Source organism: Oncorhynchus kisutch, linkage group LG5, assembly GCF_002021735.2.
Source record: "Oncorhynchus kisutch isolate 150728-3 linkage group LG5, Okis_V2, whole genome shotgun sequence".
Lineage (NCBI taxonomy): Eukaryota > Metazoa > Chordata > Actinopteri > Salmoniformes > Salmonidae > Oncorhynchus > Oncorhynchus kisutch.
Genome location: NC_034178.2, coordinates 26614532 through 26631286, shown reverse-complemented (window position 1 = coordinate 26631286; position 16755 = coordinate 26614532). Strand labels below are relative to the sequence as shown.

The window sequence follows — 16755 nt, the reverse complement described above, 5'->3', positions numbered from 1 at the left end:
GGGGACGACGTGTGGATAAGAGGCAATCTGCAATTTCTATTAAGACATCCTTGAGATGTTTCTACAACTTGATTGGAGTCCACATGTGGCAAATTCAATTGATTGGACATTATTTGGAAAGGCACACACCTGTCAATAAAAGGTCCTAGTTGACAGTGCATGTCAGAGCAAAAACCAAACCATAAGGTCGAAGGAATTGTCCTTGGGTACCAAAACATTTCTGCAGCATTGAAGGTCCCCAAGAACACAGTGTCCTCCATCATTCTTAAATGGAAGAAGTTTGAAACCACCAAGACCCTTTCTGGAGCTGGCCACCCGGCCAAACTGAGCAAACGTGTACTCCCTTCTGGGCCTTGGTCAGGGAGGTGAGCAAGAATCTGTTGGTCACTCTGACGGAGCTCTAGAGATCCTTTGTGGAGATGGGAGAACCTTCCAGAAGAACAACCATCTCTGCAGCACTCCACCAAACAGGCGTTTATGGTAGAGTGGCCAAATGAAGCCAACCCTCAGTAAAAGGCACATGACAGCCCGCTTGGAGTTTGCCAAAAGTCACCTAATGACTCTCGGACCGTGAGAAACAAGATTCTCTGGTTTGATGAAAAAAATATTGAACTCTTTGGCCTGAATGCCAAGCGTCTAGAGGAAACCTGGCACCATCCCTACGGTGAAGCATGGTGGTGGCAGCATTATGCCATGGGGATGTTTTTCAGAGGCAGGGACTGAGAGACTAGTCAGGATTGAGGGAAAGATGAACTGAGCAAAGTACAGAAAGATCCTTGATGAAAACCTGCTCCAGGCACTCAGGACCTCAGACTGGGGTGACGGTCACCTTCCGACATGACAACAACCCTAAGCACACAGCCAAGACAACGCAGGAGTGGCTTCGGGACAAGTCTCTGAATGTCCTTGAGTGGCCCAGCCAGAGCCCAGACTTGAACCAGATCTAACATCTCTGGAAATACCTGAAAATAGCTATGCAGCAATGCTCCCCATACAACCTGACAGAGCCTGAGAAGATCTGCAGAGAATAATTGGAGAAACTCCCCAAATACAGCTGTGCCAGGCTTGTAGTGTCATACTCAAGAAGACTCGAGGCTGTAATTGCAGCTAAAGGTTTTCAACAAAGTACTGAGTAAAGTGGCTTCATCAATGTGCATTGATGATGTCATCCCCACAGTGACTGTACGTACATACCCCAACCAGAAGCCATTGATTACAGGCAACATCCACACTGAGCTAAAGGGTAGAGCTGCCACTTTCAAGGAGCGGGACTCTAACCCGGAAGCTTATAAGAAATCCTGCAACAACAGTCCTCCAACAAGCCATCAAACAGGCAAAGCATCAGTACAGGACTAAGATCAAATTGTACTATACCGGCTCCAACACTCGTCGGATGTGGCAGGGCTTGCAAACCATTACAGACTACAAAGAGAAGCACAGCCGAGAGCTGCCCAGTGACACGAGTATACCAGAAGAGCTAAATAACTTGTATGCTCGCTTTGAGGCAATTAACCTTGAAACGTGTATGAGAGCATCAGCTGTTCCAGACAACTGTGTGATCACGCTCAGTGAGTAAAACCTTTAAACAGGTAAACATTCACAAGGCCGCAAGGGCAGATGGATTACCAGGACGTGTACTCCGAGCATGCGGTGATGAACTGGCAATTGTCTTCACTGACATTTTCAACCTCTCCCTGTCAGACTGTAATACCAACATGTTTCAAGCAGACCATCATAGTCCCTGTGCCCAAGAACACTAAGGTAACCTGCCTAAATGACTACCGACCCGTAGCACTCACGTCTGCAGCCATGAAATGCTTTGAAAGGCTGGTCATGGCTCACATCAACACCATTATCGCAGAAACCCTAGACCCGCTCTCATTTGCATACCGCCCCAACAGATCCACAGATTATGCAATCTCTATTGCATTCCACACTGCCCTTTCCCACCTGGGCAAAATGAACACCTATGTGAGAATACTATTCATTGACAACAGTGCAGCGTTCAACACTATAGTGACCTCAAAGCTCATCAGTAAGCTTAGGACCCTGGGACTAAACACCTCCCTCTGCAACTGGATCCTGGACTTCCTGACAGGCCGCCCCCAGGTGGTAAGGGTAGGTAACAACACATCCGCAAAGCTGATCCTCAACACGGGGCCCCTCAGGGGTCATTGCTCAGTCCCCTCCTGCATTCCCTGTTCACTCATGACTGCACGGCCAGGCACGACTTCAACACAATCATTAAGTTTGCCGATGACACAACAGTGGTAGGCCTGATCACCGACAACAGGAGGTCAGAGACCTGACAGTGTGGTGCAAGGTAAACAACCTCTCCCTTAATGTGATCAAGACAATTGTGGACTACATCAAAGGAGGACTGAGCAGGCCCCCATTGTCATCAACGGGGCTGTAGTGGAGCAGATTGAGAGTTTCAAGTTCCTTGGCATCCACATCACCAACAAACGAACATGGTCCAAGCACACCAAGAGAGTTGAGCAGAGGGCACGACAAAACCTATTCCCCCTCAGGAGAGAAAAAAAGATTTGACATGGGTCCTCAGATCCTCAAAAGGTTCTACAGCTGCACCATCAACAGCATCCTGGTTGCATCACTTCCTGGTATGGCAACTGCTCAGCCTCTGACTGCAAGGCACTATAGAATGTAGTGCGTACGGCCCAGTACATCACCGGGGCCAAGCTTCCTGCCATCCAGGACCTCTAGGCGGTGTCAGAGGAAGGCCCTAAAAATTGTTAAAGACTCCAGCCATCATAGACTGTTCTCTCTACTCCCGACTGTTCTCTCTGCGGTACTAGAATGCCAAGTTAAGTCCAATAGGCTTATAAACAGCTTCTACCCCCAAGCCATAAGACTCCTGAACATCTAATCAAATGGTAATCCAGACATATTACCTCAATTACCTCAACTAACCGGTGCCCCGGCACATTGACTCTTTACCGGTACCCCCTGTTTTTACTGTTGCCTCGCTATTGTTATTTTACTGCTGCTCTTTAATTATTTGTTGATTTTATTTCTTACTTTTTTAGGTATTTTAAGTAAGCATTTCACTGTAAGGTTGTATGTTGCATGTGACAAATAACATTTGATTTGATTTGATTTTACTTATGTAAATGTGACATTTCGTTTTTTTTATACATTTGCTAATATATATATATATATTTTGCTTTGTCATTGGGATATTGTGTGTAGACTGATGAGAAAAAACAACAATTTAATCAATTTTAGAATAAGTCTGTAACTTAACAAAATGTGGAAAAAGTCAGAGGTCTGAGAACTTTCTGAAGGTGCTGTATGGTTTATTATGTGTAGGTCCCTATGAGTCACATGTTGAATGCAAGAGTCATGACTTTACTTTGGCCTACAAGACTATTTGGTCTGTAAAGCTAAATCACATGTTAGATGGGTATAGTAGGATATAAGGTAGGCTTTTATAAATGAATGATGATTTGGGTGCCCATTTTGGCCCACCTACATTTGAATGGATGTCTGCCTACGCCACTGCTTTTGTAGTTTACCCCTGGCTGAACATGTTGGGCAACATCAGGAAATAGCGTAGCATTAGACACATTAGCATGGTGGTGGTAAATTGTGTTTTATTAAGACAGTATGCATATTTTCCCATTTTTTTCGATTTAAATCGATTTTCCTGTGTTTTGTATGTTTTTCCACACTATGTGGTTGGAATAATTCTGTGACATTGACTAGGTAAACATTTTACGATTTCGGGTGTGTTCGTAAATTCAATCTGCAGTCCCAGAGTGTGCTCTGGGTGTTCCAGAGCGTTATCAGATTGTAAATTCAGAGCGTTTCGCTCTTGGAGAGTTCAGAGCGCACACTGGACTCACTGGGCGAGGAGTAGGGTTGATCTGAACGTTCAACAGCAGTCAAGCATCCAAGCCAACTGCCTAACGTTGGCTAGCTACTTCCAGACACAATTGAGAGAACACCTCACTCTGACCATTTTACTTGCCATAGCAGAGCTGGTTTCATGTTATCCAGAGCGTTGGTGACTGTAAATGTGCTGCTAGCAAGAATTTATTACACTTTTTTCCCCACACGTTTACTGACACTGGCCATATTCAACGGGGCGCTAGAGTGCTCTGAAATTTAACAAGGAAAAGTACAGAGTCTTTTTTTCAAGGGAGACCTGGCCAAGAAGGCAGCAAAAATCAATACATTACATAATTATAACATACAACAATACAATACAACATTTTTAAAAGCATTTACACTCCTCTGCAATAGAGTCTCCCATCAATATTTTTAATTCATTCAGTGGCACTAGCAGACCGGGTATGGTAACTGCTGGTGGTGAAGGCGACTAGACTACAGAGGTAAAGAGGGAGTTTACCCAAAAGGGCTTTGTAGATACATATACCAATGTATCTTTCTGCGTATATAAAGTGTCCTGAATAAGCTTCTTTCTCGCCATAAGCAGGAAGCAAGCCTTATTACAAAAAAATAAAAATCCAATTTAATTTTAAACTTTGTCACAAGATTATCCACATGAAATTTAAAGGACAACTTGTCATCCAACCAAATACCTAGGTATTAGTAGGTTGACACTTTTTCAACGGGTAAGCCACCAGATGTGACAATGCTAAAGTTCTCAATGTCCATTGAAACGCATAACGACTATACCACTTAGCTAAGAATGATGTGAATAGTCAAGTCAATAAACGTTGGTTAGTTAGTTAGTTAGATAGCAGATAGTTAATATACTGCCTGGCAAGTTCGATGTATTAGTATCCAACTAATGTTATGTAACTGCTGTAATGCTATGTGGTTCGTAAGGATAGTGTTTCTAACAAATTGTTAGCCAACATAACGTGCAACATAACTTATTTGAAAAGTCATGCCTTTATTACATTGCTCAACATTTTCTTAACATTTGCCATTAGTTAGTTCAATGAATTTCTATTCGCTCTGGTCGGACTTCGGCTGCATTTTTCCACCATTTTCTTCAAATCTGCAAACGTTGTGAAGCCACGCCCACTTTCGGATGAATTGCATTATGGGCCCCAAAAGTACAAAATAGTGCCCTCTGTATGTATACTTTGTATTTTGGTGAATTTAATACAAAATCCGGGAACTTTTGGCATACTAACTATATCCATACTATGACCAATATGACCAATAAGCATACTATATACTCAAATCACGTCACAAATAGTATGGTTAGTGCGGTAAGTATGAGTATTCCAACACAGCTTTGGTAAAAGGAATAATAGAGCCATCTTGGTTGTTGTTTTGTAATATGTAAATAGTGTAAAATGTAGGCTACAGATACCGGTAGCCCCTCGGGAAACTTGAAAAATGTAAGGTTTTCAACCCATAGGAGTCAATTATTGTCAAATGTTCTCTGTATTCGCATAAGTCAACAGCCTTGGTTGGGATGCTTCAAGACATATTACAGGTTGAAAGGGGGCGTATACCTGAGGAGCAGGTGGGGACAATTTAGGAACTTTATTGGAGAATTCTAAGACAAATCTGATGAGATTGTTTAAAAAAAATGTAAAATGGTCACTTCATTTGTACAATTCCAGAGTGAAAGAACAGGCTCACATATTTGCGGTGGGCGGATAGAAAGTGACCAAATATACTAACTTTATGCCAACCAACTTCAAGAGCTGTAGGTAGGCTACTACAGGCCACAGCCCCCACTTTGGGGGGGAACATTAGACCAGCATCACAGAGACATTCTGGGACGGATCGAGCTCCACAGTAGATAGTCTGCATGGACTAGAGAGGGTATGGCTGCGCGAGCGAGACTATTTCATCTAGCCACAATTGTATTCCTGTTTTCGAACTACTACTCCGCCTCCCAGGCACCAGGCACCGATAAAGGAAACTCGGACAAATGCAACAATAAGGTAAAAATGTTTTTTACATTTTTAAAATCAGGGGTTTCTGAAAAAGCTGCAGATAAACGTCGTGTCATGAGCGCGCGTCAAGTTCCAAGTCTCGTAGCTTGCTGAGTTCTTCTCATGCTCAGTTTGGACATTTTCTTTAAACATAGTTGTGGAAATGATAGGAATTATAGCTATTTATCCCAAAACATTTTGGGCGGAAGTTTTTTTTAAACAAATGAAATGAACACTTCATGAAGTCAAAGCTTTGGTTGAAAGATATGTATATTCTACTTTACCTTTTTTTCCCAGTCTAGTTTACAGTGATATTTTATAATAATAGTCTATCCCAATAAACCCACGAAGGATTTACATACAACCATGTTACCAGTGGTGGGAAAAGTACCCAATTGTCTTACTTGAGTAAAAGTAAAGAACTTGTTTTTAATTTATGGATAGGCGGGGGCACGCTACAACGCGCAGACAATTTCCGAACGAAGTATTTGTGTTTAGTGAGTCCTCCAGGTCAGAGGCGCTAGGGATGACCAAGGATGTTCTCTTAATAAATGTGTGAATTTGACAATTTTCTTGTCCTGCTAAGCATTCAAAATGTAAAGAGTAATTTGGGTGTCAGGGAAAATGAATGGCGTAAAAAGGACATTTATTTTCTTTAGGAAATGTAGTGAAGTCAAGTACAGATACTACTTAAGTAGTACTTTAAAGTGTTTTCACAGAAGTACTTTACACCTACAAAAACATGGAAAGGGGAAAAACGAATCTAACTAGTTGTGGACAGTTGGAAATGGCTATTAGTTGTATAAGGTGAAACTGTTGCAGGTGAGAAGTGGTGTGTGTGTGTGTCTCCGATCCACTGTCTCCAAAAAGCTGTTGACCTTAGTACAGTCCCATTTCACTGCCAATTGTCATGATAATTGATAATGTTGTGACAGTAGACATGGCACAAGGGGTGTTAGGGACCTGTTATTTTAGAGGGGGCATGAAGAATAATGATTAGAGAATAATCATTATGCCTATTTCTGTGTATAAATAAATAATAATAATTCAAAAAGTGCCAAGAAACATTCAAAGTCCTTGAAATTTTCTGGATTGACTGACCTTCATGTCTTAAAGCAATGATGCACGGTTGTTTTCTCTTTGCTTATTTGAGCTGTTCTTGCCATAATATGGACTTGGTATTTTACTAAATAGGGCTATCACAATACAACTGATTGGCTGAAATGCATTTTGAAGGAAAGAAATTCCACAAATTCAATTTAACAAAAATGTATCATCACCGACTGCACAAACTGTCATTCTGTAATGTCAGCCAAACTATGAAACATATTCATTTGCAAGTGATGGACAGTTGAAGAATCAAACTTTTTCATAATGGATATATCTGGGAATTGCATCCTAGGTTTCAGCGGAAGTCTGGAGGAAAAATGCAATCAACCCATTTATATATAACAGGTCATGTGTCCCAAATGGCATCCTATTCCCTAATATAGTACCCAACTTTTGACACAGAGAAAGTAGTGCACTATAAAGGGAATAAGGTTCCATTTGGGACGTAGGCCAGGTGAAATCACCCCTTTGGTTTCCTTTTGTGCTTACAACCACAAAGTCCCGCCATACTACATGGGACAACGAGATAGTTGTTTGAAGAGGGTCCCTGTCGTACCTCTATGGGCCGGTTATTTTTTTTTTAAACATAGCAGAGAACTCGACACATACTGTAACGTTTCTCTGAACTAAATTACATAAGGGAAATGCATTAGTCTATTTTGAAGAGTACACGGTCCACACATAATGTGTATTTTGTTGGCATAAAATAAATGTTCTGGTTGTACTCTTCAATGGTCTGCTGTACTTCTTATTATGTGGACAGCCATGTGATCAGAGGCAACAATAACATTGATAGCAGCAATAGCACTAATCACAATACGACTCTGTTTTCGGTTCCTTGTTGTGAATAGACTCCAAAAGACAAAACCATAAAACAAGATGTCAATTTGTGTCTGATGTATGAGAAAAGACCGAATTGTGAATTCCCGGAGTGTAACCCTACATTAGTGTGTTTTGCACCCATCGTCAATGTCCCTATTATTCCTAGTCATGCCTTGATTTACAGTGTCAAAGGGATGGAAAGAAAAAAGACAATGTTTTACAATGTCTCCAGACGTACACAAACAGTGGCCTGGCCAAGTCTTTTATTGTGGTGGCCTTGGGATCTCTTACCAGCCCTGGCTTGACTGCACATGTGGGACACATGTTTCCTTCACTTTGTCTTTGTTAATCACAAACTCTCAAAAGAAATAACCCCCTCTTGTTCTCTCTTTTCTTATGTCTGTAACATCTGGCTGCAGATGATTGATGTCGGGTGGGAGGTGCATTTGCTTCATAGTGTTGATGGTGTGTGGAGGGAGAGAGAGTTTGTAAGAGGGAGAGTGTTTTCATGCTGAAATGTGTTCTGTTTATTTTTTTTATTTAACCTTTTGTTTAACCAGGTAGGCCAGTTGAGAGCAAGTTCTCTTTTAAAACTGTGACCTGGCCAATATAAAGTAAAGCAGTGCGACACAGAGTTACACATGGAAACTGTGTGTGCGCCATGCTCGCACCTGTGTGTGTGCATTGTGGTAACAAGGTTTAGAGTTATTCCTCTCCACCTCCTTGAGGGAGCATTGAAAACCACCCAACCAACTCGTATCCTTGGAGGCAGTTTTGTGTCTGTTCTGTGGGAAAGTTCCTGGTTGGCTAGCTCTGAATCGGGACAGAGCCATTGCCCCGGAGCTTTTCTCAATGAGGAGGCCTGGGCCTTTCAGATGCATGGCTGCCTGCCTTTGACAGGGAGGGAATCCTGCTCCTAGGGAAGAATGGCTGCTTGGCCCTGGTAAACGGGAGGTATGTTAAAAGTGAATGAAAAGTCCAGTGTGTCTGTCCACCCTACCAGGGTGCACTGTATTGTTGATGGGCTGGTCAGAAGCTAGCTTTATGAATGAACCCGTGCAAGAAATGAATAAATAATGAAATGTTCAGAGTTAGAAATAAGTTTTGCTTTTGTGTGGAATTGTTTTATCTAATTAGATTTTGTACAAACGTGCGCAGCCGCGTGCACACACACACACGTACTTTCAATGACTGGCCGTGTCCGAATACCCATATTAGCGTTTTAAATACTATGTGAATTTTTTTTTAATAGTATGTGAAATTTGGAAAATAGTACTCTGAATGTGTCATTTAATGTGCGATTGCGTTGAGTCAGCTGTAGTCAAACACCCAAGTCGGGAAAGACCAGTAACCTCTACTAGATCAAATGCCGAATTAGTATGCAGTTTAAGTATGTAGTACGCTAGTATGGGTATTCAGATACAGTGAGTCTTTATGAGTCTGACAGACTGAAGTCATTACCACCAATTATCCAATCTTTCCTCTTTACCTCATCAGTGATCTGCTACCCCGGGCACTTCCTACTTCCTGCCAAAGGCTCAGAGCCCAGAATGAGATTATACAGTGGTCTCTTCAAAAGCTCCAGAGTCAGACATCTCTATGAAGTTACGATACAAGGTACTCGCCTGTGTTTCAATATGACCCGACTGACCAGTAATTTAATTATGACTACTGTGACACAACGGCTCAGACCCCCAAAGTGAGATTACACAGTGCTCCCTTCAAATGCTAAAGAAACACAAGGTACATTCCGGTGTTCATTGTTACTCCTCAGTAGTTATTTTATGACTACCACCATACAATGTGGGCAGCCATAGAGGTTAGGGTGCTCAATATAGTAGTTTGTTACCTTGTGTTGCTGTGGGAAGTGTTACTGCACTTTATGTTGTGTTGGTTTGGTCGCTCAATATCCACAATTTTAGTTGTTTTTCTTCCATGGAGTTGAACAAGTAAATATAATTTATGCATTTATTTGATTAGGGAAGAGACAAACGTGTGTATGCACATTTCGTTTCTATTTCGCCCTGTCTTAATCATTATTTCACCCCCCCCTCACACAGCTTAATGTGGGCTCTCACATTTTTCAACATGTTTTGTTTTACAAAAGGATAGATTTGGAGTGAGAGAAACTTGGATTTTTCGGCAGGTACATATGCAGGATGCTACACTCCACAGCATGGCCTTCGCTCCAGATCAAAACTCCAAACCTACAACCTAATTTTGACAAATTTAACCAGATAAATTACTGCTTCCAAGTTTTTATTTTTGCAAGCTATACGGAGGGTGCTCTAGTCAGCAAACAGCAGAGACCTGAGGACACCATTCTAACCTGGAACTGAGCCAGATACAAATTCAATTAGCACTACGGTGTGAAGTAAAAGGTATTTGGGCCAAACAAGTGTGAGTCTTTGAAGTGTCCTCTGAAGCCCCTTCCTGCTGTTCAAAGACCATTCACTGGCAGTTTCAACAAGAAATCTGCCTCCAGAAATAAAAGCTTCTCCCAAGTGGGTGGGACACCTACTCCCATTCCCTGCTGCACTTCTAGGATTCTACCTGGCGATCTGTTCACCGTCTGGCCTATCTCCCCTTCTGGTACAGGTACCTCCACGACACTCACCCCTCTCACCCGAGCTTTCACTCACTTCCAGCACACACACACTGTTGGGGCGAGTGACTCTGAACTTACGATGCCTAGCTCCAAGTCATGTGTGTGTATGTATATATGTATGTATATGTGTATATATATATATATATATATATATATATATATATATATATATATGTATATGTATATATGGCCTCTATAACACTTATTTTAACTTAATATAATACATCAATAAAATCAATTTAGCCTCAAAGAAATAATGAAACATGTTCAATTTGGTTTAAATAATGCAAAAACAAAGTGTTGGAGAAGAATGTAAAAGTGCAATATGTGCCATGTAAGAAAGCTAATGTTTAAGTTCCTTGCTCAGAACATATGAAAGCTGGTGGTTCCTTTTAACATGAGTCTTCCCAGGTAAGATGTTTTAGGTTGTAGTTATTATTGGAATTATAGGACTATTTCCGAGTGAGTGAAGTTTGAAACGCTATTAGCGCGCACCCCGCTAACTAGCTAGCCATTTCACATCGGTTACACCAGCCTAGTTGATAGGCTTGAAGTCATAAACAGCGCAATGCTTGAAGCATTGTGAAGAGCTTCTGGTAAAAAATGCACTAAAGTGCTATTTGAATGAATGCTTACGAGCCTGCTGGTGCCTAACATCGCTCAGTCAGACTGCTCTATCAAATCATAGACCTAATTATAACAACATAACACAGAAATACGAGCCTTAGGTCATTAATGTGGTCGAATCCGGAAACTATAATCTCAAACAAAACTTTTATTCTTTCAGTGAAATACGGAACCGTTCCTTATTTTATCTAACGGGTGGCATCCATAAGTCTAAATATTACTTTAACATTTCACAACCTTTGATGTTATGTCATAATTACGTACAATTCTGGCAAATTAGTTCGCAATGAGCCAGGCAGCCCAAACTGTTGCATATACCCTGACTCTGCGTGCAATGAACGCAAGAGAAGTGGCACAACTTCACCTGAGGGTAGTTGGGGCATTGCCTGCTAACCTGGATTTATTTTAGCTAAATATGCAGGTTTAAAAATATGTACTTCTGTGTATTGATTTTAAGAAAGGCATTGGTGTTTATGGTTAGGTACATGTTGGAGTAACCACAGTCCTTTTTCGTGAATGCGCACTGCATCGATTATATGCAACGTAGGACACGCTAGATAAACTAGTAATATCATCAACCATGTGTAGTTATAACTAGTGATTGTTTTTTATACGAAGTTTAATGCTAGCTAGCAACTTACCTTGGCTTCTTACTGCATTCGTGTAACAGGCGGGCTCCTCGTGAGGCAGGTGGTTAGAGCGTTGGACTAGTTAACCGTAAGGTTGCAAGATTGAATCCCTGCGCTGACAAGGTAAATCTGTCGTTCTGCCCCTGAACAAGGCAGTTAACCCACCGTTCCTAGGCCGTCATTGAAAATAAGAATGTGTTCTTAACTGACTTGCCTAGTTAAATTAAGGTGTAAAAAAATCTGCAAAATCGGTGTCCAAAATGACCGATTGTCATGAAACCTTGAAATCGGCCCTAATTAATCGGCCATTCCGATTAATCGGTTGACCTCTAATGGAATGTCAAATCCTAATTGACTAAACACAGCTATTGTGTCACATTTGAGCAGCTGGGGGTCAGGTCAGCCCTGCTCTGCCCATGTCTGCTGGGTAAGACATGGGGGTCAGCTACTCTCTCCCCCTGTCTGCTGGGTGAAGCAGAGGAGTCAGCCTTGCTCTGCCCTTTTTGCTACATGGACCAGGGGGTCAGCCACTCTCTGCCCCTGTCCACTGTGAATACCAGGGGGTAAGCTCTGCCTCTCTGTCCCTGTCTGCTGGGCTATGTCCCAAATTGCACCCTATTTCCTATTTAGTGCACTACGCTCTGGCCCTGTCTGCTGGTCAGGAGATTGGGTTAGCAACCGTCCTCCACAGGCACGTGTGGTGTGACTGCTAAGGTCAACTGTGCAGAAGCTCCCTAAATCCATTTAACATGGAGAGGAGGGGAGAGAAGAGACTGTGTGTGGTTTCAAAGCTGTAAAAGCCATCAGCTTAGCAGAGAAGCCTGACAAAGAAGTCAAGCTTTCATGGAAGGATAGGACTGTGTCTGGTAAAGTCATGAGTGTTAAAACGCATGTGTTCACTTGCACTTGGCATCCCACCTCCTGAGGGAGCATTCTTGGGGCATTCTTCACTGCCACGGAGATTTGTCTCTTGCGGATACCAAGGAGGCCCACATTTGTGTGTGTGTGTGATCATTCCTCCGTGTCTAAGCACCTGTTTTTGCCTTTTGTGAGAAACTTGGCCCTTCCGCAGGTTAAAAACAGGCCGTGTTTACAAAAATTATCCAGTGAGTTCTTGCTCAGTAATGTCATAGCATATGGTAATGTTTCAGAGGGTCAGGCATGCAGGCCGGAAACAAAAGGGCATGTGTCCCAAAATGCATCCAATTCCCTATATTTTAATGCACTACTTTTTATCAGGGCCTATATGCCTCTAGTCAAAAGTAGTGCACTTTGTAGGGACACTGGCATACCGGACAACGCCACAGCCAGTTATAAACCTTTTTAATTTCTGCATGTACTCAGAAGCTAAGTATTTGTTTCTTGGGCTTTAAGAATGCAACTGATCAAAGTGAATCAGGCCTTTGAAAAATAAATAATTTAACTGATTGCATGTAAGGGGATATCTGTAATCAAATTCCTTGGTCAAGGCTAAGACGACGCCAGCGCATTAAGTCCTGGGTTGTTGCCCTCCTACGGCCTCCTCATGTTCACTCATGCTCACTCATGTTCAAAAGCGCATATCAGACCGAGAGGCTGATGCTTCTTAGGTAGACCTTTTTTCAGTTTAGAAAACAATCTCCTCGCAGAAGTGACAGTTACAAGGATGGTTAAAAACAGCTTGATTGCCATAGCAATGTCAGAGCGTCTGGGATGAAGGGAGTGGTGTTGCAGAACTGCTATATTTGAAGCATCTTTAATTGAGCATCACTTTTGAGTGCAACTCGAGGTAAGCAACCTGTATTCGAAATAATGCTGGGATTTTTATAGTTGATCCGAAGCAAACTATAGTTGCATGTTTCAATAGCATACACAAAGTTCTTAATGATCGCTACCTGACCTGAGACAGTTCACATTAGTTAGCTAGGTTAGCTTCTAAGTTGGCAAGTTAACAGTACCATCCGCTTTCCTCAGAACTCTGTTGCCTCCGCTTACTTCACTTCTGTGTAATAACCCACGGAACACTTATAAGCATTGGAGGAAGCAAGGGAGTACATTTATAAGCTTGGTTTCTGTATTACGTAGCACAGGTAGCACAGGGGGTGTGACGTTCCAATACTCTTAACAATGAATTATGGTGTTTCTCATATCAAAATGAATGACAGAGCACAGAATGCATCCCTATGCGTCCTACAAATAGAATATCAGAGTAAAGAGCGTGATGTCATATCAGAATGAGTGCTTCAACCACTGCCATAGAGGAGCACAGTGACTGTCATAACTACTCAACAGTTATGCTCCATAAAGCTCGCTGACACTGGAGCAGTGGAAACGCGTTCTCTGGAGTAATGAATCACGCTTCACCATCTGGCAGTCCAACAGACGAATCTGGGTTTGGCAGATGCCAATAGAATGCTACCTGCCCGAATGCATAGTGTTAAGTTTGGTGGAGGAGGAATAATGGTCTGGAGCTGTTTTTCACGGTTCGGGTTAGGCCCCCTTAGTTCCAGTGAAGGGAAAACTTAACGCTACAGCCTACTATTACATTCTAGACGATTCTGTGCTTCCATCTTTGTGGCAACAGTTTGGGGAAGGCCCTTTCCTGTTTCAGCCTGACAATGCCCCCATGCACAAAGCAAGGTCCATACAGAAATGGTTTGTCGATCAGTGTGGAAGAACTTGACTGGCCTGCACAGAGTCCTGACCTCAACCACATCGAACACCTTTGGGTTGAATTGGAATGCAGACTGAGAGCCAGGCCTAATCGCCTAACATTAGTGCCCGACCTCACTAATGAATGGAAGGACATCCCAGCAATGTTCTAACATCTAGTGGAAAGCCTTTGCAGAAGAGTGGAGGCTGTTATAGCAGCAAACTCCATATTAATGCCAATGATTTTGGAATGGAATGAAACAACTAAATGACCATGCATTTTTCTTCTATTGGAATATTAATGCTAGGTTCCAATGGAGAACAGACACTGCCACATCCATTTGGGATATTATAACAATGAAGACTTAAAAATAAAAAATTCCCCTTGGACCTCTATGTATTTCAAAAAACATTAACATAGGTGTGGGGCAAACAGTGGTGCCGTTTTCCCCAAATGCGGATTCCATCTTTAAGACGACTTAACTTATTCAACCTCCATACCCCGAATCCAGAGAGAATTCAGTCTGGATTTCATGTGACGCATGCCTATTCATGTTCTTACCAGTCGAGGCTGCATAGGGGAGGATGGCTCATTAATATTAACGGAGAAAATGGAATGTCTTCAAACACATGGAAACCATATGTTTTGACGTATTTGATACCATTCCAGCCATTTCCACCAGCCCGTCCTCCCCAATTAAGGTGCCACCAACCTTAGGTGGTTCTTACATCGTTGTGTGTATGAAATGCCAAGTGGAGAATTTGTATTTATCATCTCTGCATATGAATGTGGCGGTTTAAGACATCCATGACATTCTCTTTAATGCTAGTCTGTCAGTGTGAAGAACGTATTGGGTTTTGACATGGGTCTACGGAGTGGTTTCTTGAACCAGACCCCTAGAGAGATGGAACTGGGACTCCAGTGAAGCATATACCACCCCTGGAGCATACATCCATTCATGCACGTACACACACATTTGCTTGCACACACACACACACACAGCCGTGAGAGAAGGGAAAAGGAGGGGAGTAAAGAACGAGTGATTAATTAGCGTTAATAGAGCTTGATAAAGGACACAAAGGTAATTGTCCCAGGAAAAAAGGTTGGGAATGTGAAATGGGAGCCATATGTTGGGGTAATGAGAACCGCATGGTGGATAGGTACTGGAGAGCAGCTCAGGGAGGGAGAACTCTGATTAGTCCAGCCCTGCCCTGTTGGAGGATGGGACTGGAGTTAGGGGAAGAACCACGGCAAAACCATAGATCAGTATCATTGGGATAGGGCTGAAATAAAACCATATAGCCAGGGGAGGGTTAGAGGAAGGACTGAAACCAGCATGGGCATCTATGGTAGGGGCTGGAATAATAATTGTATGTTTTATTTGTTTATTTAACTAGGCAAGTCAGTTAAGAACAAATGTCTTATTTCAATGATGGCCTACCAAAAGGCCTCCTGCGGGGACAGCGGCTGGGATATAAAATGGAACAAAACACACATCCCAACATTTGTAGAGAGGGTCAGGGGTGGAATGATTTTTTTTATTAGGAATTACTTTTGGTACTGAAAGCATCTACAATTTGGATCTGTCGTCAACATTCTGATGTCAAGCCAACAGAATCACATCTGCTACAGTGAAGCTCTGATTTAACTCTCTATAAGAAGGACCTTCAGGCCAACAATCTCTCAGGCATAATCTACTATGACTATTTATACTGCCTCACGGATAAATAAACACTGTTGAACCTTCCATTATTTAAACAATCCAAGTGTGAAAGTAAGTAGATGTGGCTGCTGCATGTGTTCTCCGTTGTTGTTTTGCTGTTCCTGGTGATTTGTTGGACAAACAGAGAAGGGGTCTAGCGTTTTGGGTTTGTTCGTTTATCTTTCATCAGTCCAGTTCAGCCTTGGACTTAGTCCCTCTGGGAGCTGGCTAGCTAAGAACATCATTATCTGAGCAGAACAATCAGGGCCTGGTTTCCCAAAAGTGTCTTAAGGCTACGTTCAATAGAACCTTTTTGTAGGAGCAACGTTAGATTCTGAGTGTCCCAAAACCAATGTTACTAAAGTTGATCTTGAAAACAATCGTTATTTAACGACTGACTCAGACCAGTGACGGAAAAAGTACCCAATTGACCCTTCGCTAAACTCCGCCACTGAACGGTGATTGTCCAATCAGAGAATTGCAACCGTAAACAATGACTTGGACCTCAGACACTTTTTGCAAAAAATCCTCATGGCGTCTATGGGCTGCAGGCAGAAATCCTTTCTCTGCTACAAGTGAACAGAAAATTGTGAAATGGTGGGGCACATGTAAAGGCTGGTTTACAGTTTGTCTATCAACATGTTGCTATGACAATTGTCTACAGACATCATGAACAATCTACTGTCGTCTGACCTCACTTGTCATTGTAGTTTAAAAAAAGTATACTGCTCAAAAAAATA

General features: G+C 42.2%; 1 protein-coding gene across 2 annotated transcripts in view; it reads left to right on the top strand.

Moving 5' to 3' along the window:
* The first annotated feature begins 5483 nt into the window (after positions 1–5483).
* Positions 5484–16755, top strand: part of LOC109890815 (interleukin-17 receptor D) — a 51004-nt gene continuing 39732 nt past the window's right edge. For both annotated transcript variants that reach the window (XM_020482856.2, XM_031824742.1), the window contains exon 1: positions 5484–5894. In XM_020482856.2, coding sequence (XP_020338445.1) covers positions 5775–5894 — 120 coding nt within the window. In that variant the 5' untranslated portion in view covers positions 5484–5774. The remainder of the gene's footprint in view (positions 5895–16755) is intronic.